This window comes from Callithrix jacchus, chromosome 15, assembly GCF_049354715.1.
Source record: "Callithrix jacchus isolate 240 chromosome 15, calJac240_pri, whole genome shotgun sequence".
Lineage (NCBI taxonomy): Eukaryota > Metazoa > Chordata > Mammalia > Primates > Cebidae > Callithrix > Callithrix jacchus.
The window spans coordinates 57166344-57191865 of record NC_133516.1 but is presented as its reverse complement, the minus strand read 5'-3'; the positions used below and the strand labels follow the sequence as shown (position 1 = coordinate 57191865).

At 38.6% G+C, this 25522-nt stretch overlaps 2 protein-coding genes across 42 annotated transcripts in view; one reads left to right on the top strand and one right to left on the bottom strand.

Moving 5' to 3' along the window:
- Positions 1 to 24309, bottom strand: part of CHL1 (cell adhesion molecule L1 like) — a 200645-nt gene extending 176336 nt beyond the window's left edge. For 11 of the 41 annotated variants that reach the window (XM_035276118.3, XM_008982043.5, XM_035276126.3 and 8 more), the window contains exon 1: positions 23723 to 23812. The gene's annotated coding sequence lies outside the window, so the exon portion shown is untranslated. Of the gene's footprint in view, positions 1 to 22898; positions 23110 to 23722; positions 23813 to 24035 lie in introns of those variants that run through there. The other 30 variants (XM_035276117.3, XM_078351502.1, XM_002758566.6 and 27 more) reach the window with 6 other exon arrangements.
- LOC144579565 (uncharacterized) lies at positions 22772 to 25309 on the top strand. The gene is made up of 2 exons (XM_078351512.1): positions 22772 to 24465; positions 25150 to 25309. Exons 1-2 carry the CDS (start codon positions 23978 to 23980, stop codon positions 25154 to 25156), a joined length of 495 nt encoding a protein of 164 aa, XP_078207638.1. The 5' UTR covers positions 22772 to 23977; the 3' UTR covers positions 25157 to 25309.
- The last annotated feature ends 213 nt before the right edge of the window (positions 25310 to 25522 follow it).

The window sequence follows — 25522 nt, the reverse complement described above, 5'->3', positions numbered from 1 at the left end:
TGCTCAAGGTGGTGGGGCTACAGCTTGGTTTTATCCATTTTAGGGAGACATAAGACGTCAATCCATGCATGAAACATGTATGTACATTGGTTCAGTCTGGAAAGGTGAGACAACTCAAAGTGCGTGAGTGTGGGATTTCAGGTCATAGGTAGATTCAAAGATTTTCTGATTGGCAACTAGTCTAAGGAGTTTATCTAAAGACCTGGAATCAATCAAAGGGTGTGTCTTGGTTAAGAAAGGATGGTTGTGGAGGCTTCTATGCAGATGAAGCCTCCAGGTAGAGGCTACAGAGACAATTGATTATAAATATTTATCAGGCTTAAAAAGAAGGTGCAGGCTAAAACATGTTCAACTTTACTGTTATGAAATTCCTCTTCAAAAAGGAAATTATGCCACTTTCCACTCACATCAACAAAGCATGAGTGTTCTCATTTCCTAACACCTTCACAAGATTCTGTACTACATGTTTTCATTATTGCAGCCCAATAAATGATAACATTTTCTCATTGTGAGTTTTTTTTTTGGTGTGTGATGGGGTCTCGCTATGTTGCCCAGGATGGAGGTCAATGGCTATGCACAGGTGCAATTACAGCATTCTTCATGCATGGATGTACAACCCTTTGAATGTGAGGACTTCTTTGCTTATCTATGGTGGCATGGCAGATACAACAAAAATTATACATGGACCTTTTTTTTTTTTAAATCATCAGCTATCGTTAGTGTATTTTATGTGTGGCTCTAGACAATTCTTCTTCCAGTGTGGCCCAAGGAAGCCAAAAGGTTGGATATCCATGCTATAGCCTTGAATTCCTGGGCTCAAGAGATCCTTCCACCTTACCCTCCTGAGTAGCTGGAACTACAGGCTCATACCACCTCTCCTGCCTTCACTGTAATGTTTAAAATCAGATCATTGAGGGTATAATTTACATACATCACAATAACCAAATTTGTAAAAGTACAATTTAAAGAATATTGACAAAAATAGACTGGGTATTAATATCACCACAATCAGCACAAAATATTCCCATCATCTCAATCTTCAACCACTCCTACCAGGCTTTGAAACCAATGATTCTATTGCTATCCCTTCAATTTCACCTTTGCCAAAATATCATATAAATGAAATCCCACGTATGTAACCTTTTTTTCACTTAGCATAATGCTTTTGAGAGTCATTTATTGTGTTGCATATTATCAGCTGTCCATTCCTTTCAGTTACTGGGTATTATTCAATGGTATAGATAAACTACAATTTGTTTCACTGTGATTTCAATATGCTTTTACCTGACTATTCATGAGGTTGACCATTTTAGTACATATTTTGGCCATTTGAGCTTCTTTATGTGTTATCTCTCTTTTTTTTCAAATTTCATTTTAAGGTCAGAGGTACATGTGCAGGTTTGTTACACAGGTAAACTTGTGTCATGGGGCTTTGTTGTACAGATTATTTCATCACCCAGGTATTAAACCTAGTACCCATTAGTTATTTTCCCTGATCCTCCCTCCTCCCACCCCTCCACCCTCAAGTAGGCTCCAGTGTGTGTTGTTCTCCTCTATGTGCCCATGTGTTCTCATCATTTAGCTTCCACTTATAAGTAAGAACATGCAGTATTTGGTTTTCCTGCATTAGGTACTCCATTTATTTGCTAAGGATAATAGCCTCCAGCTTCACACATGTTCATGTAAAGGACATGATATCATTCCTTTTTAATGGCTGCATAGTATTACATGGTGCATATGTACTATATTTGCTTTATTCAGTCTGTCATTGGTGTCATTGATGGACATTTAGGTTGATTCCATGTCTTTGCAATTGTGAATATTGCTGCAATGAGTATATACACACATGTGTCTTTATAACATAATATAATGATTTATATCCCCTGGATAATATACACAGTAATTGGATTGCTGGATTGAATGGTATTTCTGTCTTCGGGTCTTTGAAACATCACCAAACTGTTTTCCACAGTGGTTGACCCAATTTACACCCCTACTAACAGTGTATTTTCTCATCCTTTTTCTCCACAACCTCACCAGCATCTGTTATTTTTTTGGTTTTTTAGTAACAACCATTCTGATTTGTATGAAATAGTATCTCACTGTAGTTTTGATTTGCATGAAATGTGTTCTCTTTGCCCATTTTTCCTTCCTGTTGTCTTTTTCCTTATAAATTTTAAAAAGTATTATTTTGTTTTTATGTCATTCTCTGCATAACTAGTAAATCATATCATTTCACATAGATTTGAAAGTTAGCATCCAAAGCTTAAACTTCAATTTTTCTGGAAGAGGAACACATTTAGCAGCACTTGACATCATTAATATATGGGCCAAAACTTAGGGCAGGAATTTGCGCTAAAGTCAACATTTATTTTCTACTTAGTAAACCTTTAAATGATCCAATCTTCCTTCTTTGGAAAGGAGGAAGTGGATAACATCTTCTCTACTGACTTGAGGACACTTAAATATGATATATGAAAATATAGTAAGGAAAAAGATATCCAAAATCCATTTGATACCATTATCATGCCATTTTAATCAACAACATCATGCTTACAATCAATAATTGAATGGAAAATGTCTTTCATCTTCTAAAACATACCTGCTGTAAGAAACAATAAGCAGGTTCTCTCAGTGCAGGAAGTATTCAGGAATTCTTTCTACAAGAGCATACCCTCAACCAGTCCAGAAGCTCACATAATTTCACCCATCCTTGCCCTGCAAACAGTCTGTCTATTCCAGACTGGGCCAAATCTGATTCCTCCACACCACCTCTCCACTTGCTTTCCCTCTGCCTGGAACTCTGCTCTTCTGGCTCTTTTCCTGTTTGCCCTCTTCCCTCTTTTGGAACTATCCCACTCACTCTACAGAAGCCTGAAAACACATATCTTAAAACTTGTCATCTCACAACTCCTTTATCTTTGGTTGCTTCCTATGGAGGTTTCCTGTGTAGGGGCAGTGGGTTATAATTTATAACAGCCCCCAAAGCACTCATATCATCTTAATAGAAGCACAATAAATAAAATAATAAAACAGTCTTGTTTATGAAATCCCCTTTATCACACCCTTATTTAAGCCTAAGCTGTTCATATTATCTCCCCTGTGGAATACCAACTGGTCCTCCTCTCCAAGGCAATCTACTCTGCATGCAATGGCCAGGGGTATTTGTTTTTGTTTTTTAATAAACATAAATTACATCAACCAGTTTAACTGTTGGAGCTTCTTTGAAGTTCCTATTCTGCACTTAAATCCATATTGTTGTCCATAACATAACAAGGCTTATGTGATCTTCCCTAAGCTTACCTTGTGCCAGCTGGTCTCTCCCACGCTCACTGCACTGCAGGTTCTAGCCTTCTGTCCATTCCAGACTGGGCCAAATGTGATTCCTCCACACAGCCTCTCTACTTGCTTCCCCTCTGCCTGGAACTCTGTTCTTTTGGCTCTTTTCCTGTTTGCCCTCTTCCCTTTCTGGCTCAGCTTGAAAGGCACCTTCTCAGAGAATCCTTTCTAAAGTACGTTTCTCCTCCCATTTTTCTCTATCACAGTCCTTTGTTTCTTTCTTGTAAAGATTTTATGTGTTTAGTCATTTATTGGCTAACATTCTTGGTAATGGCAACTCTGGGAGGGCAAGAAATCTGTCTTCATCAGAGTGCCTGGGATTTGTTTGCAGCTCAATAAATATTTGATGCATGAGTAAATGAATGAATGGCTTCTTAGAATCAGAGCTACACATGCACACACACGTATACACATACACCCTTTGCTTGGAGAGACTGGTTTTCTTTCCCCATCTTGTATCTGGAAGCACAGCTACAACCCATGGGTAAATGTTTTTTTCTGATGTTGTTCTTTTTTCAGCATGAATTTATTAATAATCAAATCAAATTATTTAGGAGTTGCATAAAAGATAATTTCTTCCCCAATGCACACAGGACCAAAGGGTGGGGGAAAATCAAGCTACTGAAAATTTCCTTCCCCTGCAAACTTTTAAACTGCTAATCAGCATAAGCAGCTTATAGCAGACTGAGCATGAAAGGTTGCTGAAATGGCACATTACTAATTTCAGGTGATTTAATATCTTATGTTGTCTTAGTGAAAATATTGACAAAGAAGAACCATATGATTTGGAGTTTCTCTGCACTGCTGAAATCAGTGTTAGCTTCTGAGCCTCTATCATGGCATTTCCATAAATCGGCATTATTTAAGGAAGTAAGTCTGGGTGTGCCATCCAGAAACCACTACTAAATTTGGCAAATGCTAGTTTTCTGGTTGTGATTGGCCATATTTAACAGTTCTTTCCTAAAGATGTAGAATTTACTTTGGCCAATGGCATCATATGCCTACAGAGGAAATAAGTCTACCAAATATACTGCCAATACCCATGAGCAGTTGGCAGTGATAGGGGAAATCTGAAATTCAGATACTTTTGGCAAAGCCACATCTCACAAAAAACATCTGTAAGCATAGACATTTTGTAATAGACAGGGCTGGTGTAGAGTTGACTCTCTTAGGCTTCAGAAGCTATTCTTTCATTCATGAAAGTATCCTGGTACAATGTTTCTGAATTAACTCTCAGCTTTATGAAATAAAATATTCATTTTAATTATTCTCCTGATCACATTGGAAAGAATGCACAAAAGTGAAGAGAGTTTTTCAATTATATAAGAAAGTCAAAATTAAAATCATAGGACAATAAAAAAGAAAAATTATAATATTTGAAATTATTTTGTTAAACACCCTTAAAGATATAATTTCACATTTTTTATGCCCAAACTGCAAATACCAGTAAGATTATATCCCCCACAGCACTTCAATTTAAAATTGTACCATCAAGTAATCAGTTTTAAAATACAATCTGATTAGTATTTTATCCCTTTGAAATACAGTGGCATTTTTTATACATCATTTTTTGTTTACATTTTTGCCATATTTTGGCAGCTAGATCTTATATCCCATGTTCTTATATTTAAAATATTCCTAATAATGTAAAAATTCTTACTCAGAACATTCATTATGCCGATTTCCAATGCTTTAGGCTAGCAGTTGGCAAATTTGATGAAACTGATTTGTGGAACCAGTAAATAAAATACTCGTGGAAATGCTGAAAATTAAAAAAAATCAGAAATCATAAAACTGTAAACTCAGAAATAAATTTCACCATTGAATCATTCAAAAGATACAATGTAGCTTTTCCAAAAGTCTGGTTGTAAAGCTTTTGAGAGAGAGGCTTCAATGCATGAGTCATTTTGTAATTAATCACCTAGTATATCGCCAAGAACTGTTAAAAAAAAAAAAAAAAGCAAACCCATGGCAATTTTTAAATTTTGTTTTTCATTGATACATAGTAATAATACACATCTATGGATCACATTATTATGATTGGATACATGTATTCATTGTCTTTAGCATATCCATCACCTGAAACATTTATCATTTATTTGTGGTGAGAACTCAAGATCCTTTCTTCTAGTTATTTTGAAACGCAAACTATAATACTGTTTACTATAGTTGCCCAACTATGCTATAGAATACTATAAATTATTTCTCCTAACTGTAATTTATGCCATTGACCAATCTCTCCCTATCCTCCCCTCCCTGATACATTCCAGAGGCACTAATAACTCGGTACTTCCATGACATCAGCTTTTTCAGACTCCACAGATGTGTGAGAACATGGGATATTTGGCTTTCTGTACCATGATTATTTAACTTAGCAAACTGTCCTCTAGGTTTATCCATGTTACCAGAATGACAGGATTTCATTCTTATTATGGCTGAGTACTATTCAATTGTGTATATATACATTACATTTTCTTTATTCATCTGTTGATGGACACTTAGGCTGATTCCGTATCTTGGCTACTGTAAATAATGCTGCAATCAACATGGGAATCTCTTCAACATACTACTTTCAGATTTTCATTTTGCTAATAGGAGAAAGTATAACCCAAGAGAATAGATTCAACACAATTGATATGACAGAGATTTGCAAAAGATCAGTTGTGTGTCTGTATGTGTGTGTGTGCACATGCTATTCATTTAAATTCTCAGCTATATAATCTCTAAATTATGGTTTTTCACTGTTATCTCATTAGATGTATATAATTAAGCTTTGCAAAGAATAATTCCAGAAGATAGAATTATAATATTTCACATCACTGTAAATATTGTTTTATACTCTCTCATAACATGAGGAATTATTGCTATTGAATTTTAGTAAGTTATATCTTCGGTATTTGTAGATATAAGTGAAAAATCTACAACACTCATAGAGAGGGATACATTAAGCAAAGTGCTATTGGAAGCAAGGATATCTGCTACTAATCAATACCATGGGTATTCACATCTATACCTTTCTAAAAAGTAAAGTTTCTTAAAATTATAAATGTAATTAAAATGCAATGTACAAAATAGATTTAACAAGTCAATTATTTAAGCATTTCCATGGCCAATAAAAAAATTGATAATGCAGAACATTGATGTCTCTTCAAAAATATAGAAAATATTTTCACTCCAAAAAAGTAGGAAGATTACATGAATACAAGAATTACAAGAATCTATTATTTCATAGTCAGACCCTAATATCTGAAGTCCTTATCATTACTGTTCTCCTTTTTTCATTTCACATGCATATTATGTCTACAGAATAGCCTTACTCAGCTTCTAGGACTGAAAACCAGACCCTAGAAGGGATCAGTGCATGGAGTTAGCAAAACTCTGAAATGTAGAGAAGAAATTAACCCAACTGAAATGTAAGAAAGGAGCTCGTTTTCCTGCAAGGATCAGCTGATTTCTTGATCATCTCACAATCAAAAAGCACCTCAACAGATTATTGGCATCAAAGAGCCCTCTGATGACTCTATCTCCCCTTAATCTTTCTGTAAAGCAAGCATTAAGTTGATACCCCAAAAGTAGTTACAGTAAAGGTATCCATATTCCACCTATGTTTGGCCTTCTCTAACCTGACTCAAATTAGGGAGGACTCTTGTTTTATAATATGTGAGAAATCCTTTCAGATCTTGAGACATGTAGTCAAATCACATTTTATCACATCAGAAAATTTTCTCAAATGGTACTAGATTATACTGTGAAAAATATTGCTAAAAATTAATTGCTCATTAAATTGGGCTTCAACACTTATTTCGCTTCAAAGAAATAATCATTGCAATGGAATTTCTTCTTTGCAATGCAATTTCTTCTTTGCCTTCCAAATTCTACCTCTTTTCTACTATAACTTTATAGTACACAAGCTGGAAATAATATTTCTCTATTCTAATCTCCCATAACACATTATCTATACATTCCTATGGCATTTTTAATCCTCTATATATTTCTCTATTCTAATCTCCCATAACACATTATCTATACATTCCTATGGCATTTTTAATCCTCTATTTTGCATTATACTTGAGTGAGTTCTTTAATTAGATTGGAGGTTCACAACATTTTGAGAGTTCTAGACCCCAGAAAAGGCATTTAGGTCTATTTTAATAATATTTTATGGGCCTATATTCAATGGCAACAGTAAGCAACTTCAGGCCAGAAGCTGTATCCATTTCATCTTGGAATTCATCTATCCAGCAGTGACTTTCACTCAGCAGGAACTTCATAAACTTTCATTTAATGATCAAATGTGGGAACAAAACTGGAGAAAGAAAGAGGAGGAGCAAGACGATTTTTTCTTAGGGGTGGTTATACCCTCCTTGAGCTGCACTGCAACTCCTTAAACAGTCTGTCAGCCCTGAGATGATGTTAGATATGTTCTGAGCAGGACATAGGTGAACGCATCATGGAAATCGCATTCCCTGTGAATTATTTTTCAACCCTTCTTACCACAAAATTTTGCATGTCTCAAGTAGGTGCTTGTAGAACATTAATGACAATTTAACTTTTCTTATCTCCCTATTTTATAAGAGAGAGCAGGAGTCAAGCCCAGAGTCCAGGGCAGGCAACAATATCTGCCTAGAATGCGATGACTTCAGGTTGCTTTCATCATAGTAACTATATAGTTTGCTATTGCCTTTCATTGTTTGCCACTGACACTGATATTTCATTTAAGATAATGAAATAAAACCTTTATTTTCAGTTAGTGTGTTTTTTTAATGAGCCAGTTAAAATCTTAAGTGAATTAGAAGTTGCCACAAAGATATGACACAAGTATTGAATATGGTGAGTTTAGAAGAATGTTGTCTCAGAGAACTGGAGACTGTCGAGTGACTGGTTGTTTTAAGAAGAAAGGACAGCAGGAAATGGGTGTGAAAAGACAGGAGTTTTGAGAAGACAGGAGCAGTGAGCTGTTGAGTCAAAGGAGAGGGTCTCTAAGGATACAGGGACAGAGAGGGGAATAATGAAGGCTGAGTCCAGCTGAAAGTGGAAACGAAGTGTGACAGTTACTTGGCCTGCAAAGCAGTAGGGAGCCAGGGGAAATTTTCAGGAAGCGAGTGACATCACAGTCTAAATGACAAGCAAGAAAGGGGATTTTAGCAGTGCCATTTACACCTTAGTGACGAATGACTATACAAGGCAGAAATCCAGTGAAGGAAAGGTTGCAGGGGTCTAGTGATTAGAAGGCTGAACAAGGAATTTTCCAGAATGGTTAGTGAAGAAATAAATCTCAGTGTATTGAGGGGAAAGTTGAAGCAGGCTTTGTGGTAGTATAAAAGCAGAGACAGGAGATACAGAGAGGATAGGAAATGGTAAATGGCTAAAGAAAGACTGGTGAACAGATGCTCCTGGTCATCATAAAAATGTATTATGCTATATAAAATAGACTATGGAAAAATCTGGGAGTTGCTTGGGTTCCAGTACCCCCCAAAAGTTTTTTTTTAATACAAACTCATTGTAGAAACCTCAGTTTACTACCACCCTTCTCAGCTCGTTCTCACCACCAGCCTCTACACTCTACATTTGTTTTCCTGAAATCTAAAACAGCAGAAGTTAACACATATGACACTTTAGGTTATATCATGCAAAAATAAAACTTGTCCAGAAGATTGTATTTTCTGAATAAGAAACCCTTTTATTGGTGGCTATATGACTTGACATTAAAATAACTTAAGACAAAATCAGACAATCTGAGTTTCAGTTCCACTCCCACATATGTCAGCTCCACTGGTTCCACTGACCCTCTCTGAACAGGATTAATACCTATCCTACTTAAATAGCTGGCCACCACAAGTATCAAATTAAATAATACCTAGATATTGTATCTTTCATTCAAAAGCAATTCATAGCATTACCAGTATAGAATTAAATTCATCATAGCACAGCACTTTTGAGTTGTGTATATTACATTTTGCCTGTTGAAGCGTTTTTGAAATATGGAAAATATAGTACAATACTCTCTAAGTGCTTTCTGGCAAGACTGTGGGGGAAAAACATCTATTCATGTTTATCAGAAGGATGGGATAATGCTTCAGAGGCAGAGGAATGATCGTATGTATAGTTCCTATACACACGATGGAAGAAAAATGAGAAAAAAATGGCCAAGCCACAGAAGGAAGATGGTAGGATCTGGGGAAACAGAGAAATAGAAGCAATGAGAATACAAATTGAACCCACATCATACATAGCAGCAGTTCTTCATCCACTTTCTGAGAGCATTTGGAGAGGAATAAATTGCTCGAGAAAGCTCCACTGCTCTCCATCCTCGCCCTGCATCCTGCTCTGTGCTCTTATAACACTGCGGGAAGACCTAAGAATATTGGTACCAACCACACACTAGTCTTCTTCCCATTATAGTCATGCTTCTGAGAGTTAAAGGTACAGGAGCTCTGCAGCCCAATGTATCATCATTATTTCAGGGCAAAAAGCCTGCTTCCTTTTCCATTTGTGGCTGTAATCAGTAAACAGAAGGAAATGCAGGAGCTCTTTTCTCTCCCTCCTCTAGAGTGAAGCTTTGACTAATCTAGTCAATTCCTTGTTTCTTGACATTTCGGTTTCATCATGGCCCTTTTGACTCTGCTGAGATACTCCTGGTTCTCTTAAACTCAAGCCACTTCTCGTCTAAATGGAAAAGATTAAGAATAAACCTAAATAGATCAGAAGACAAAAGCATCAGAAAAGCCCACCCTGCTAAAGAATCTTAGCCAACAGTATTCTCAGCCAACTGGACGCCTCCTTCCTTTCACTTTTATTCTCTCTCCAGACAAAACCAGGGCACTTCAGCTTTGCCAAAGTTCACTCACACCATTTTTCTTTCTCACAGTCGTGTGGGACTAAGATCTCTAGGAAGTGTCAAAAGGGGGAAAGGAGTGTTCCCTTGGAACAGAGGGTTCCATATTTTTTTTCTTTTTTGTAAGCAATCATATGGTGAGTGAATGGTATATCACAATAGGTTTAGTAATTCTGTTAATTTTCATGCCTTTCATAATTAGCATTTCTTGCTACCTTGTCTACTAGAAGTTGGATGCGAGCTTCCTTTGAATCTGAGCTCTCCGAGGACTAGCCTTTAAGTTTCCCAGTTAGACTCTTAAAGCCCTGAGTCATTGTGTGAAAAGTCCAGCGACATTTCTGCAAAGACCAGGAGAGAGGCCCTGTGACTATTTGGACAGAAAGAGGAGCCCAGCTGAGCTCTGCCCTCCTTGCCATTGCACCACACATGCGAGGGAAGCCATCCTGGGGCCACCAGCCCACCCCCACCACTCTCTGAACACCACCATATGACCTTAGTTGTCACCAAATGGGACAGAAAAAAATCATGCAGTGGAGCCCTGCCTAAATTCCTGACCTACAAAGTCGTGAGATTTCATAAAATGGCTGTTTGCAGTTACTGTTTAAAGGTATGAGTTAGTTTATCATTCAGTAATAGGTAAGTGAAACAATGTGCCTTCACCTTTTACACAAATTGTTACTTGGCTATATTTCAGTATCTTTTCATCACTTCTCTCTTAGCTACATGCAAGCTTTCAGGTACCTTTCTTCCCAATAACGAACAGCTTATGTATATCCCTACAGATACCCCAATAACCTTATACACAAAACATGTATCTACTGAGGTCTTAAATAGTTTTAAACCATATGGTGAATTCCCCATACATAATTAAACAAAACAAATGATGAAAATAGCATAGTTCAACTTCAGAAGTCAATGGAATGGTGATGGTATTTACAAACAGGAGACAGTCTCCCTAAGTGATAGTAATAAAAAAATACACTGTGCGGCAAAGTTGCAATGGGCAATACAAAATCCTGTCTGTAAACAACAGCACCCACCTTGGATCACAATTAGTGCATTGCTTGCAAAAAGGAACCTTTTAAAAGATTTGTGTTCTCTTAAATACAAGAATTTCTATTTAACATTATTGAACAACTAGACCACTAGGAAGGATTGGTTCCATATGATTTTCAGATAAATGATCTGTACTCCTAAAGGTGGTACATCAAATTTTTTTTTATTTTAAATGATTTCATAATTTCTTAATGATTCAGGATCACCTATATAGGCATTTCTGAGTTGTCTTTTTCTAGCTTTTTTATCCCTCTCCCTTGCTACAGAAGAAATATTAGGTATAACTTCTTTTGTCTTAGAGTGAATTTCCAAAATTTTCCTCATCTGCTCCAACTTGCAGTTTATACTTTGTCATCTGCTAAAATAATACAATTATGTGTGTTAGGATGGCTCTAAATTAAGAGCAAATAGTTACTGAATGAGGAAGTTATTTCCATCATCAATTGCTTATATTTTAGCAAATTTTTACACGGAAAGAGATCTAAGTTGCTTTGAGGCTTCTTTTGTTCAGCTTTTAGATACTGACCTAGGATTTGAATACCTGAAATAGCTGTTGAAAGCTGAGACATCTCACTATAGTCATTTATTTACTTTCTTTTTTTAACTTTCATCTGCAGTACTGCAATAGCATCAGAGGAAAATGAACATTGTTTTTTGGCAATATGTGAGAAATATTTACAATACCCTGTATCATCTCATAGTTTAGGAAATCTATATAGATAAAATAAATCAGGATTGAAAAGATTAAATATCATATTTTGATAACAGTAATTACTAACTAAAAAACTACCTTGTATAATTCAAGGTCTCTAGTTTTACTTTTTTAATACTTTTGGAAATGGGATAGCTGCATAATTACCTCCACTTTCCACTTTAGTTTAAGGAGTGAATTGTGAACCCCACCCTCATGCAGGTACACACATACAACCACTCAAATAAGTCAGTTTCATTCATGGTATCATAGTTGAATAATGAAAGAGATTATGGAATGCAATCTTCAAAGATAGTATAGTACAGTGTAAATCTGGTTGAAGAAAAGCCTAGAACCAAGCCTTCCATTTCCTTCATAAGGCATAGAAACAGTAGTGTAGCCCAACTACTCTCCCATTGAGGATACAGTCTAGCTTTCTGCTGAGACAATCAAAAAACCCAAACCTAATATTTCAATGACAAAAATATTGGGACTCACGCCTATAATCCCAGCATTTTGGGAGGCTGAGGCAGGAGGATCACGAAGTCAAGAGATCAAGACCAACCTGGTCAACCAGGTGAAACCCCGTCTCTACTAAAAATACAAAAGTTAGCTGGGCATGGTGGTGCACACCTGTAGTCCCAGCTACTTGGGAGGCTAAGGCAGGAGAATTGCTTGAACCCAGGAGGCAGAGGTTGCGGTGAGCCGAGATTGTGCCATTGCACTCCAGTCTGGGTAACAACAGCAAAACTCTGTCTCAAAAAAAAAAAAATTGGGAAATGATGACACATACCTTTCTGTATCTCCTCACCAGTCCTGAATTTGGAGGGGCAAAGGAAGTGAACTGCATGCTTAATTGAGGAAGTAAATACTAGACAGTGGCAGATTGCTTTACTGTTAAATACAGTAATGGGTTTTTAATGGCTGCTGTCCAAAATTACACTGCAGAAAAATGGTTTATTAGTAATAATAATAGCTGGCACCTTTATCTTCATAGCACTTTACAAATATTAGCTCATTAATCCTCCAACTGCCATGGGGAGGCAGCAGTAAATGTTTCTTTCCTCAGTTTAGAGCTGGTAAAACAAGAAAACAAAAGGTCATAACAAATTTTCAAAAGAAGCTTTTGTGTATGGAGTTCAATTTCTGATCCAAACCACCCATACCAGTTTTTAGACTTGATTGGATGGCATTATTAACTCTGATGACTGCCAGCCCTTTTTCTGAGGGGACAGTGTTTAAGGTCAAATCCAATTTATTTGAACTTGACTCAGAAGTGTGCATGAGTTGCACCTGAATTGCTGAATGCTTGGTCCTTTAATGTTATTTAAAGCAAATCAATTGTGTTCAAAATCAATTCAGCCCAAATCAATTACATGCAGAAACTTGTATGCATGGGAAGAGCAGACTGTTGAGACCCTTCAAAATTTAACTCTTCTGAGAATTGCTAGAGGTCACGAAGCAAAATGAGGTCTAGATCAAATGTAAACAGGCTTGTTTTAGCTATCTTTCTCCATTCACTCAGATCTTCTTTATAGAAAATAGTCTCAAATTAGTGAACAATAACAAAAACCCAATATAGTCTATTATTCATGTAGATATAGGTGATAAATGTTAAAATTGTTATTTGTCTGTTTACCCTTGTGGGCAATGTTTTCAATTTCTTGCCATTGTATAATGCCTTAACCATTCTTTACATATTTAAATTTTAATCTAATGGATGTATTATCCACTATGTCATCAGATACATTTTATAGAATGAGTTAGAAAAATTATTGAATTTACAACACAGAAATAAATGTACTTCTCGAGAAGCCAAGCCTTGAATTTCAGAGAAGCAGGCACAGGTCAAACAAAAGCCTTATAGCAAATTTATTCTCTATAATCCAAGGAAGTGGGACCTACTGTCTGGCTAAAGCAGGAAGCCGACTATTCTTGCCACTGTCTAGTACACAAAAAAGGGGCCTTTTGGAGCGACTCAGCATCTGAGAATGCTATTTATATTAACATATTTTAAAAATACATGAATATTTGCTTGTAAATATCCCAAACAAAAAGTCAAAAAACCTTTTAAAACTCCTAAATATATTGACTGTGCCTGAAATAGAGTTGCATTTTTTTTCTTCCAAAGCCTCACCTTAATTAACAGCTGCTAATAATGACAGTGCCATCATTATGATCAGTGTCATTTTCAAGAACAGCAAGGCTGAGATATGGCATCTGCCATTGCCAACTTTTCTATTTTAATCTGGAATAGCAGATACTCATGCCTTTGTGGAAATGCCAACCGTGAAATGCAATTGGTTATGTATAATACCCAGAAGTTAGAGAAATCCATGCATATTGATATTCTAGAGTATCAGAAACATTTCTGCCAAGAACTAAAAAATGATAATGAAGGTGAAGTTTCATTTGTACGTATAATGATGCGCAGGGTCTGGAAGAGTCAGAGCATCAAATGCTTATATGACTTGATTTTGGAGAAAACACCAATGTCTCCTTCCTGTAACCTCCAACTCCTGGGCTCAAGTGATCCTCCCACCTCAGCCTCCCAAGTACTTGGGACTATAGGCATGTCCTATCACACCTGGCTAATTTTTATTTTTATTTATTTATATATTATTTTGTAGACATGGAGTCTTGCTGGTCTCGAACTCCTGGCCTCAAGTGATCCTCCAGCCTCAGTTTCCTAAAGTTGTATTAAGATTTATTTACTTATTTCTTTTTTTTTGAAACAGAGTCTCCCTCTGTCACCCAGTGCAGTGGCACAATCTCGGCTCACTGCAACCTCTGCCTCCTGGATTCAAGTGATTCTCCTGCCTCAGCCTCCTGAGTAGCTGGGATTACAGGTACAACATGTTGCCCAGCTAATTTTTTTCCTTTATTAGAGATGAGGTTTCACCATGTCGGCTAGCCTGGTCTCAAACTCCTGACTTCAAGTGATCCATCGATCTCAGCCTCCCAAAGTGCTGGGATTACTGGTCTGAGCTACCATGCCTGGCAGGTTTTAAGACCTCATTTAAAATGTCACCATTCCTGGAATAGTTATACGTTATCCTATAATACCTCAGTAGGATTCCTTTATGTCTACTTTTCTACATATTTAACTGGGATAATGGGACACAGAACAGGTAAGTTTGGATGCACAACAGGAAAGAGTGTTAGTCTGTAATGAAGACCATAGCTGAAGAATCCTGCTATTCAAGGGGGCACTGCTGGGGCTCGAAATCAGACACTTCTGGGTTTGAGTTCTGACTCTGGCACTACAAGACATATTGTGTGACATTGGACAAGAACCCTTCTGTGTCTACATCACCCAGCTTGCAATGGGTATTATGATAATTGTACTTTTCTCAAATTACTGATACAGAGATTGCAAAACACATAATAAACACTTGATAAACAGTAAGTCGTGGCTATTTAAGTTTCTGACTGGCACAGTTTTTCAGTCCTGTCTCTAGCACAAAGTGGTGATCAATGCCTCACAGGACCTACACACACACACACACACACGAACATGTGTCATAGAATTCAGGATGCTTTGGAAAAGTCTGTCTCCCTATCTTTGGCCAGGACTATATCCAACCCTCAAAATATAACTGGTAACATTCTCAATTTTTCCCCTAGATAGCTCTCAGTTTATAGAGTGATTTTAGATTTCCTTTGAAAAAATCACAAACCAATGTTGCTCTTTTCTTTTAAAAAGGAAATCTGGGCAGTGCCTGGTGGCTCATGCCTATAATTCCAGTACTTTGGGAGGGAGAAGAAGGAGAATGACTTAAGGCCAGGAACTTGAAACCAGCCTGGACAACATAGTAAAACCTCATCTTCACAAATTAAAAAAAAATTAAAATTAGCCAGTCATGATGGTGCCTGCCTTTGGTCCCAACACTTTGAGAGGCTGAGGTTAGAGAATCACTTGAGCCCAGGAGTTTGAGGTTGCACTGAGCCATTGTACTCCAGCCTGGGCAACAAAGCCAGACCCTATCTCCAAAAACAAAACAAAACAAAACACACACACACACACACACACATGCACACAGAAAGGAAAGAAAGAAAGAAAGAAAGAAAGAAAGAAAGAGAGAGAGAGAGAGAAAGAAAGAAAGAGAGAAAGAAAGAAAGAAAGAAAGAGAAAATCTGAAAACAATAGAGTGGGCTATGAACTGGGTTATACATTAAGATATCTAAGATTTAATTCTAATTCGCACCACTTCAGGCACTTTGAAATAGTGGTGAAGCCCACCATTTGATCTTTCATCAGTTTTTTCATCTATAAAATGGGCTAACAACTTGTTTCATTTTGTTCACTATGTTATTGTAAAAGTCAGATGAGATGACATGCAAAAATTTTCGAAAAAGAATAAAGCATTCAAATAATGCAAGATAATATGATTTTTAAAAAATAGAAATCTTCAGAGGCAATCTTCTGAATGGCTGGAAATGCAGCATCCAGTATCAGAGTGTTGGAAAAGGTCAGTTTTTATCTTCCCCCTGAACCTTTTGCAAATGATGTGTGTTATCTCTTTTGAACACAACCAATACATAAGGCATCCCATAATAAGCTAATATTCTGTCACTTTACAGTTTTTAGCAAGGTTTTCAACACAATAAAAAACCAAATTTCCAACAACTCTAACAGCAACAGATCACCAAATCCCCAAATTATTTTTTTACCCACTTACATTCTATTACTCTGGGGAATACATCGCTTAGCCCCTGGAAACAAAAATTTCTCACATCAGGATGCAACCAGTGCATCCTGGTTTATTCCTTCATCATCCTTGTTCTGATACAACTAGAGCAAAGAAGAAGGATGCTTCCTCTAGAGAGCCAGGCATCCAGGTTACATGACTTTCAGCTGCCAGACTGACATTTGAGGATATCTCCACTTTCCCAGGCATCCTAACTACAATCCCTCCCAGTAGAATCACCACTTACAGCAAAAGCTTTTGTTAGGGAGGAACTTCTGCTAAAAATGCAAACCCGTTACCATAGAAGCTGGAATACATATTTTATATTATTCTGTCTGCTATGTCAGCTCTCATCTTAGAAAGCAGAGATAATGCAAGAGAATGGGCAAATTTGTTTCAAAGTTTAAAAGTCCCAGCTGAAACCCGCCAATGAATGTGAGCACACCCACCTTGAACAATGAAAGAAGGGAGAAGAAAGGAATGACAAAGAAAAAGGGGTGAAGATGGCCCTGAATACAAACCTGGTGATTCCCAATTTTATACTGCTTTTGGCAGTTCAAGCTTTTCCTTTCCCCATCTTGAGGAACTCATGTTCCCCAAATGTAAAGCCCTCAAGATGTGCTAGGTATTCCTCATGCATTTCCCAGATTCAGATCCATTTTCTGCCTGCCTCCATCCTGCTCTGGTCTGGGACCGACCTACACAAACCACTCTAATCAGGCTCCTTTGCCCTCTTCCTGCCTTGATGAAGAAGTAGCTGGAGATCTTGGGGCAGAAGCAGAACACTGTCTGGTGATTTGATAGTAGTTATGTTCCTCTACCAAAAACTATAGGTCCTACCTGACAGCCCTCCTCCAGAGCTACTGCTCCCATCTCCTTCCAGGAACTTCACCTTCCCATTTTCCTTTCAGGACAAGGGACAGTAACAGCTCCAGATGTGCTTCAGCAGCCCTTTTGGGCTTTCCCTAATCCCATCCAAGGAGATGTGGGCCCATCTTTAAGTTCCCTTAATGACCCCTTGGGAGTATGATCTATATAAAAGAAAGGAACAAAGTGAAGGTAAGAGAAATATATATCAGACAAAATGAAAGTGAGGGGAAGATTCATTTGACCCAGAGAAGACCTGTTTTGCGAACATCAAGGGGACAAACCACTTGGTTCTAGCCTGTGGTGTTCTGCCACCTGGTCATTCAGGTCCAATACTGTGAGAACATCAAGCTTTTTAAAATAAGTCAGAAATATGAATTTTTACATGAAATCTCCAGTTTTTAAATATTAGCTGAAATTTATTCTTTGGGCCAAATGAAATATTTATACGAGCTGAGTTCAAAGTCCAAGGGACATGGGTTTGAATCCTATATAGACTATGGGGTCTTTTCTTAGAAATTTAAAAAAAAAACTGTTTTTCTTTACACTGCACAATTATATCCAGAAAAAGGATGAACGTCTCAGTTTTACAGCTTTTTCTTACATAGTATTTTGGTCCAACAACAATAACTCTCCCTACCTCATCAAAAGTCTGCAGGCAAAACAGAGAAATGTTCAAAATCCTGAAGTCACTGGAATCTTGTTATGAATCTTGTTATCAGGGCCTGTTCTAAATCTAGTCAAATCATTTAATTTCAGCGTAGCCCTTTCCATTCATCTGCAAAATCAGGGTAATTACGTCTTTCCTACCATTTTCACAGAGACATTTGGTTGAAAAATGAAATTATACACAGCAAATGAAAAGCACATTTGAGATCTTCAGAGAATAAAGTGCTATTTAAACCAAGAAGATTAGTAAGAAAAACCTCAGAAGTTTGCCTAAGATTTTTCTCTTTCCAGCCACATTTTATGACATCAGGGTAACTGTGAACCAATGCCTTAGCCCAACACAATCTTATGGAAGACCTACCCAAATCTAACATGGTGGTTTTCAACCATCATGGTACATTAGGGTGTGTTAATGTACCATGAATTTAGTTTTTGAAAACTAGAAGTTTTTAAAAATCCAGATTCCTGGTCACCATCCACAGAGATTGTAATTGAATTGATTTGGGTTGGTAGTTCTAAAGAACTCTCCAGATGTTTCTAATTTCAGCCAAGCCTAAAAATAACTTATTCAGAAAATCTTTTAAATATGTGAAACAATCACTATTGGTATATGTGCATATAATTAACGTAGGAATCAGAAGTTTTCTATTTGACACCACCATTGATCATGGCTCACCCTTTTTCAGATAAACATGGATACACACACACACACACACACACACACACACAGTCCCTCTATCTTTTTCTATTCACATATTGAGCATATAGAAGGATAATTATGACCACAATAAAAAGCCAAACTTTATTGAGCACTTAATAAGTGCTACTAAGCTGTCTGCATAGATTGCCTTATACAATGTCCACAAGAACACACATGAGCTAGGTATGGCTATTCCCATTTTTAAAGAAGAAATTAGTCTCTTAGAGAGGTCAAAATGACTAAGCCAATGCCACACACCTGCAAACTGACAGACTTAGATTTTGAACCCTGGCAGCCTGACTTTTATAGTCAGTGCACATAACCACAACATCAGTTTGCTTCCCACTGTGCCAGACACTTTAAGAGTTTATGAGATGCATAAAAGGAAATGTGTGACCTCAAGGAGTTTACAATCTGAGAAGGGAATTGTGATGCACAATAAAATTCATAGGTTGTACAGGAAAATGGTACAATTGTAGTCCCTGGAGTTAGGAAGAGGTGAAATAGATGGGCAACAGAGCTCCTATTTCCACAACTATAGGGGAAATAAGATGCAGCCAAACATTAGAAGAGAGAATGTTTTAAGACTACCAGGATAAGAAATGCTGGTCAAAGCACAAAGTATATTTATATATTGGCCAAGTTCAATGCATTTATTAGTCTTATCATCATCTCCCAGCATGATTTGAATTGGATATTTATACCCACCCCTAAATTTACCAGATTGTCAGTTCAATTTGAAAACGATGAATTTTGGGAATTCATCTCACCTCAAACTCTAGTTGTGATTCTTATTGAAATTATATGCATAAACATCACACATGCACACACACAGACACACACATACACACACACCCCTAATAATTTGACTTCCAAAGAGATATATAAGTTGTATTCTTCTGCTAGGCATAAATTATGTAAAAGCGAAATCAACATTTCAGGGAAAAGTCTTAAAATTGAAAACAGAATATGTCCCTTTGTATTTTTATTATCTAAACATAATAAGAAGGTAAGCAGGATCATTTTTTATCCACAACACATAGAATCTCAATTAGTTATGGTCTATTTGTGCACTGACTTAAAACATTCGTTAACAAAACAGAATTTTCTAGTTTACTGGATAAATATACCAGAAATTGCAGAATAATGTCAGGTTGCCAGGCAACCACAGCTCTACTCTACTTTGTTATCAATCCAACTCATTCATCGAGCTTCCTAACCCAGTGATACAGAATTCCAACCAATTTGTTTCTTGGGAAAATTATAGTGACTTTCAGTAACACAATAACACTTTTATTCTCAGCAGATAAACTTAAATCCCTTTTGATCAAAGGGATGTGTTAATTCATTATTCTCTACGTGGTGCTAATGAGAAAGCTATAATTAACTAACTACACTATTGCGACACACATAAAATAAACTGCAGTAATTAGTAATGTTTAAGGTGTTAAACAGCCTCCAAAATTAGAAAATACAGAATCTTTCCTCGGATAAAGATGTACAGAAAAAAGAAAGCAGCACATCTAATTAAATTGAAAATTGTTTCCAGCCTCCCCCAAGGGGAGGGAGGAAAGGCATGTGATCACCAAAATATAAGAGATTTCACTTTAATAGCAGAGAAAATGGCTCAATGCCAATAATACTTGTAGGTAGACATAAAATGCTGGCGAATAATGTAATCTTTTCTTTGAAAGAATGCTTAGCACAATATTTTTCCTGGAACGAATAGAAAGAATATTATGCTTTCACTCATTAGCTGTGTTAACTTAGCATATTGTATGTAAATCACCATAATAATTGCATTTTCTTCAGACTGAATTAGTTAGAATGAAGCTGTAATCAAAATGTTCATAATTGAAAATATACTATTCTCAATCTTAGTTTGAAAAAGTAACAAGGAACACTGATTGAATCAGATAATATAGTACATCACTGAAAACAACCTTATTACAGAGACAAGTTCATTCTCTTGATTATACCTTTGCATTTCAATTAGGTTCCCAAATTCAGGATTCAACACCTCCCAATCTGTCATGATTTTCTACTCTTACCATTTGTCTCTGGATTAAGATAAGTATTCCAAGTGCATTGCTGCTAGATTTTTTAGAGAAAATACTAAATGGTGAAAAGCTAATTTTATTGTTTCTAAAATACATTAGGCTCTACTGCACGGTTGGCTGTCATAAATCAAAGGGCAAAATAATTTCCAATAAATGAAACATTTAATGCCAAAGCTCCTGGGAAACAATATGTAAATGATCACATGAATTTCAGACAAGCTGTCACACTAATTCCTCAAGGTACCTTTTAAACATGACATATTCACAGTGAGGTTGAGAGGGCTGTCTTGCAAAAGCCAAACACTACTACCTGAAGTGATACTCTTAGTATTTTCTGACAATCATTCCTTCAATTCTGACACCATTAGTTCCCCTCTATTACTTAATTTTTCTTTATCAGTTAAAAACACAAGCATCTTAAATCATCTTGATCACCCTTAATTTTCCATAAAAGCAAATCAGGATAAATTATTTAAACAAAGCAATTTTGGGGCAAATAACTTCCTACCTTCAAAGACTTCAGAAGCAACTATAAAATCCAACAAATGTTTTTCTGTGTGAGCTCTGTTTTTTAAAGGTCACTATGTGATGGTGACATCTGCCTGGCTTTACTTGCCTCAAGTTCACCAAGAAACCTTTATATTTTAATGATAGAATGATTTTTAAAATTTATTTTAAACCAATTCATATAATAAGATGAATTAACTTAAGTGTAATTAGTATAGCATGTGCAACATCAACTCCTCTTAGACCTACAGCTAGGCCCATAAAGTATACAGTTTGCTTATCAGCAGATAGGTTGAAGCACTACATAACCATGAGGAATCAATAAATACCTATACTTTTACTTTAAAGAAAATAATCCATAAATCTAGATGCAACAAATAACAATCTGGAAGACACATATTCATCATCATAGTCCTGTGCTGCTGCAGTGAAGTGGGTACAAACATGCCCTGAAAGAGATTTTAATGAGCTGCCATAGCCAGTACTCACACCCACCCAGTAATAACAATTTATCTCCATATTTGCTTACAATATTCAGGAGCTTGCAAGGAATGATTATACACTACACTCTGCCATTACTAGAGGTAAATCCCCTGCAGCACTTAAGGCCATAAAATAGAAAGTCAGGGTACACATAGGCTCTGTAACCAAGTTAAATTATGAAAGTCAAAGAAAGGGTGGTCCCTCAGAAAGAGACTGAAATTAAGACAAACCCATCTGCAACACCTGCAGGTGAAAGAGAAAACACAGATTTACAGACAAAACTGTGGGATAAAGTTTTTATTTTCTTGTCACCAAAAAGCCAACTTCATCAGTAGTTGATCAGTTTCTCTCTTCCAACCTGATGCAAGCCAGAGCTTTTTAGAAATTGGACTGGGCAGTAAAAATATTCATAGTCCACTCAAGATTATTCTCCAAAGTTAGAAAATGCATAATTTTGACTTGAACAAAAATGCAGAGAAATGAGAATACACCATATATAAACTGAGGATTAACAGTAATGCCATCAACAACAACTAACTTTTGAGTGCTTATTATGCATCAGACACAGTGTTAAATTACTTGTATTATCTCATTCCAGTCTTGCAACAACCCAATATAGAGGGTATTGATAATCTCCCTATTATTGAGAAAGGTAAACTGAGGCACAGCAGAGTAGTTAAATGGCCAGTCCAAAGTGACATATCACAGTGATGGTGGAGCTGGAATTCGAAGACACGTGGGCGCCCCGGGAATCTCCGCCTAGAACAAGCCCAGGTTGCTCACCAGTTGCCCATCTCCACGCGCACGCGCAAATCTCCCCACCCACGGCGCGTTCCAGCGGGAGGATGCCATCGCGCACGCGCGTGGCCAGGCGGCCGCTCTCTGGCTCCTGGGCTGGTCCGCGGCTCCCACTAGCCGGACTGGACCCCACCGCCCTTCAATGAGGGGCTGAGCCTGGGGATCCCTCCCCGCCCGGCCGCCCTGCCGTGCCGACACACACCTGCCTTCCTCAGCTGGCCTCCCACGCCTTCCCCTGCCTCCGGCCCGACAGCCGAACACCCACCCTGCGCTCGACCCTTAGCGCCGTATGGGGCGGGGGTACCTGGGCCCGCGCGGCGGCGGCTCCTCCGGCTCGTGGTTTTTCGCAGGAATTCCCCAGCCCTTCCCTGGCTGAGAAAGTGCTGCTTGCAGCGAGCCAGGAGAGTGGGAACGGAGGGGCCGGCTTTCCCCAGCCTCCGGTCTCCAATCCCTGCTCTCCAAATTAATCACTCTCTCCCTGCTGCCTCCCCACGCACACTCACACTCAAAAAAAAAAAAAAAAAAAAAAAAGGCAAGAGAAACAGAGAGGCACAAAGAGGAAGAAGGGACCATCCGTGACTGGCATCTCTAGCTCCCCAGGCTCTGCTACCAGGAGCCATGGCAACCAGGGCCCCCGGCCTGCCCTCGCGCCCCCTCGGCGGTCTGGGGAGGTGGAGTTCTAGCCCCTCTCTGGTTTTTCGTGCCCTCCACCACACCCCCCGCGGTCCATTGATTCCCCACTTCCAGGCTGGCGGCATTTTCTGAACCCCCCTGGGATCTAGAAGCGTCTCCTGAGAGTAGGAGCCAGACAGGGGCAGTCGGTTGGGAGGGGAACTGAGCCCCACAGTCTAGGAGGTGTCCAGGTGCACGAGGGGCGTGGTGGGAGAGGCCGGGACTGACCCCCAAACTAGCTAGACCTCGGACCCCTACCCGAGAGGACGGGAATCTACAGGGGGATCTGGAATCCTCTTCAGAGGGTAGCGAGGGATGGGGTGGGAGAGGCTGGAAATAAGAGGGTCAACCTACCGGCGACCAGCGGGAGTGAGTGGGAGCTGGTGGATTCGGGGACCCAGTGTACTCCATCCGACTGCCCCCGAGCCGTCTGAATTCAGCCTCAGCCACCTGGGGGCGGGGCTTGGAAAGGGGGTGTCTCTTCCCGGGTGAAGACTGAGGGACCTCGGACCACCCCCACTTCAGACAAGGAACCCTGACTGCGCACCTTTTCCTTTCCATAACGAGTTGACCCCCTTCTCCCGGGAGCAAACCCTTAGCCCTTTCTCCATGGGAGACCCACCAGGGCTGGCACGAGAGATAAAAATTGACCCACACCCCGACACACCTGCGTCCCCTCAAGCACGCGATCCGTCCGGTACCTGCCTTCGGGAAACTTCTCCCCCAAGCTGGCTGGGAGCTGGGACAGGGACGGGCAGGGTTCAGCAGCTCTGGGCGGATCCAAGGGAGTTTCTTGCCGGCCGCTTCCCGCTGGTCCTCGCCTGTCCCCTCCCGATGCTGGCGCTGGCCGCGGGAAGGCTGGACCTGTTCTGGCTTGCACCGGGCTCCACGCCCTCCTGCCAGAGGCTGGCTCCCTCCTCTCCTCCCTTCCTCGGTTCTGCGCCGCCACCCCTCACCCACGCCGCTTATTTTCCCTCCCTTTGCACACTCCCATGGGACAGGGAGAGTTACAGGCTTAAGACTTTATCTCATTGTGGAAAGCAAGGGACCACGCCAAAAACTTTGCTCCTGCTTTTCAACATCTCTGGTCAAAAGAGGTAGGATCTCTCTGCTCGTTTATCTGCAAAAGAGACATTTGAAAGAAACGCCTCCCCGCTCCCGATGGTTTCACTCAGTTCATATTCCATACACAAGTCGCCAATCTGGTTTTCACCCATTGCTGCATGTTAGAGGGGTGTGGTGCCATGTACGTATTAAAAATGGTCTTCTTGCTTTCCTTCATTCAAGGGCGTGGTGGAGCTTGCTATTGAATTTACAAAATATACTATAATCATCTGTCAAATTGTGCATACATAAAACTAGAGACCTTCTATTTTTTTCAATTTTTGCCCTAATACATAGAGTCCATATTTTACCATATTGTTTCATAATATTTTTCCTACTTATTCTTTATTAATTCACTGTTGGAGAAGAAAGCCTTCTGTGCTCATATTCAGTGCAAAATGCCAGTTTTGATGCTTTATCAATTCCACAAAGAATATATATATATGGATTCCAAAATTCATGTGGAAAAAAATATAATTTTAGCACTAGATTTGATTTATATGCTACTTTAATTTTTTTCCATTATGGTGGTATTTTCCAAAATTTTTACACAATGCCACTTTTAAAATCCTGTTGAATGCAAGTCCTCTTTGTTGGTAAGAGAATTATTGACTTCTAATTTTTACTCCACTAAGGCTGTGAGATTGACCTTACAGCCTCATTTTGTTCTCTTCTAGCGCTTGAACAATGAGGATATTTAGCTCCCCTCAGAGCTACCCTCAGAGTTGGATGAGCTACCCTCAGAGTTGGATGCCATCACTGGGAGCAGCAAATGCAAAGGCAACTTGTGATTCTGCCTCAGAAGCAGTCGAATAAAATATTTTGAAAATGAGTAAATGGACTTTTAAATTTTAATCATTGCTAACCTTGCGGCCTCATTTCTGTCAGTTTGTGTGTGGGCACAGTTCTTACTGACTGCCTTGGCAAATTGTGAATGCAAGTGAGGGCAGGATTTGTCCTAAGTTTAAATTGTACTGCTGGAGTGATTTTCTTTTGCTCAGGGCATCATTATTCACATGGCATGTTTTCTAATGTAGAAACAAAGATAGA

Excerpts from the sequence above, each read along its gene's own strand:
- LOC144579565 (XM_078351512.1), top strand. The coding sequence starts at position 23,978 with ATGGGAGACCCACCAGGGCTGGCACGAGAGATAAAAATTGACCCACAC.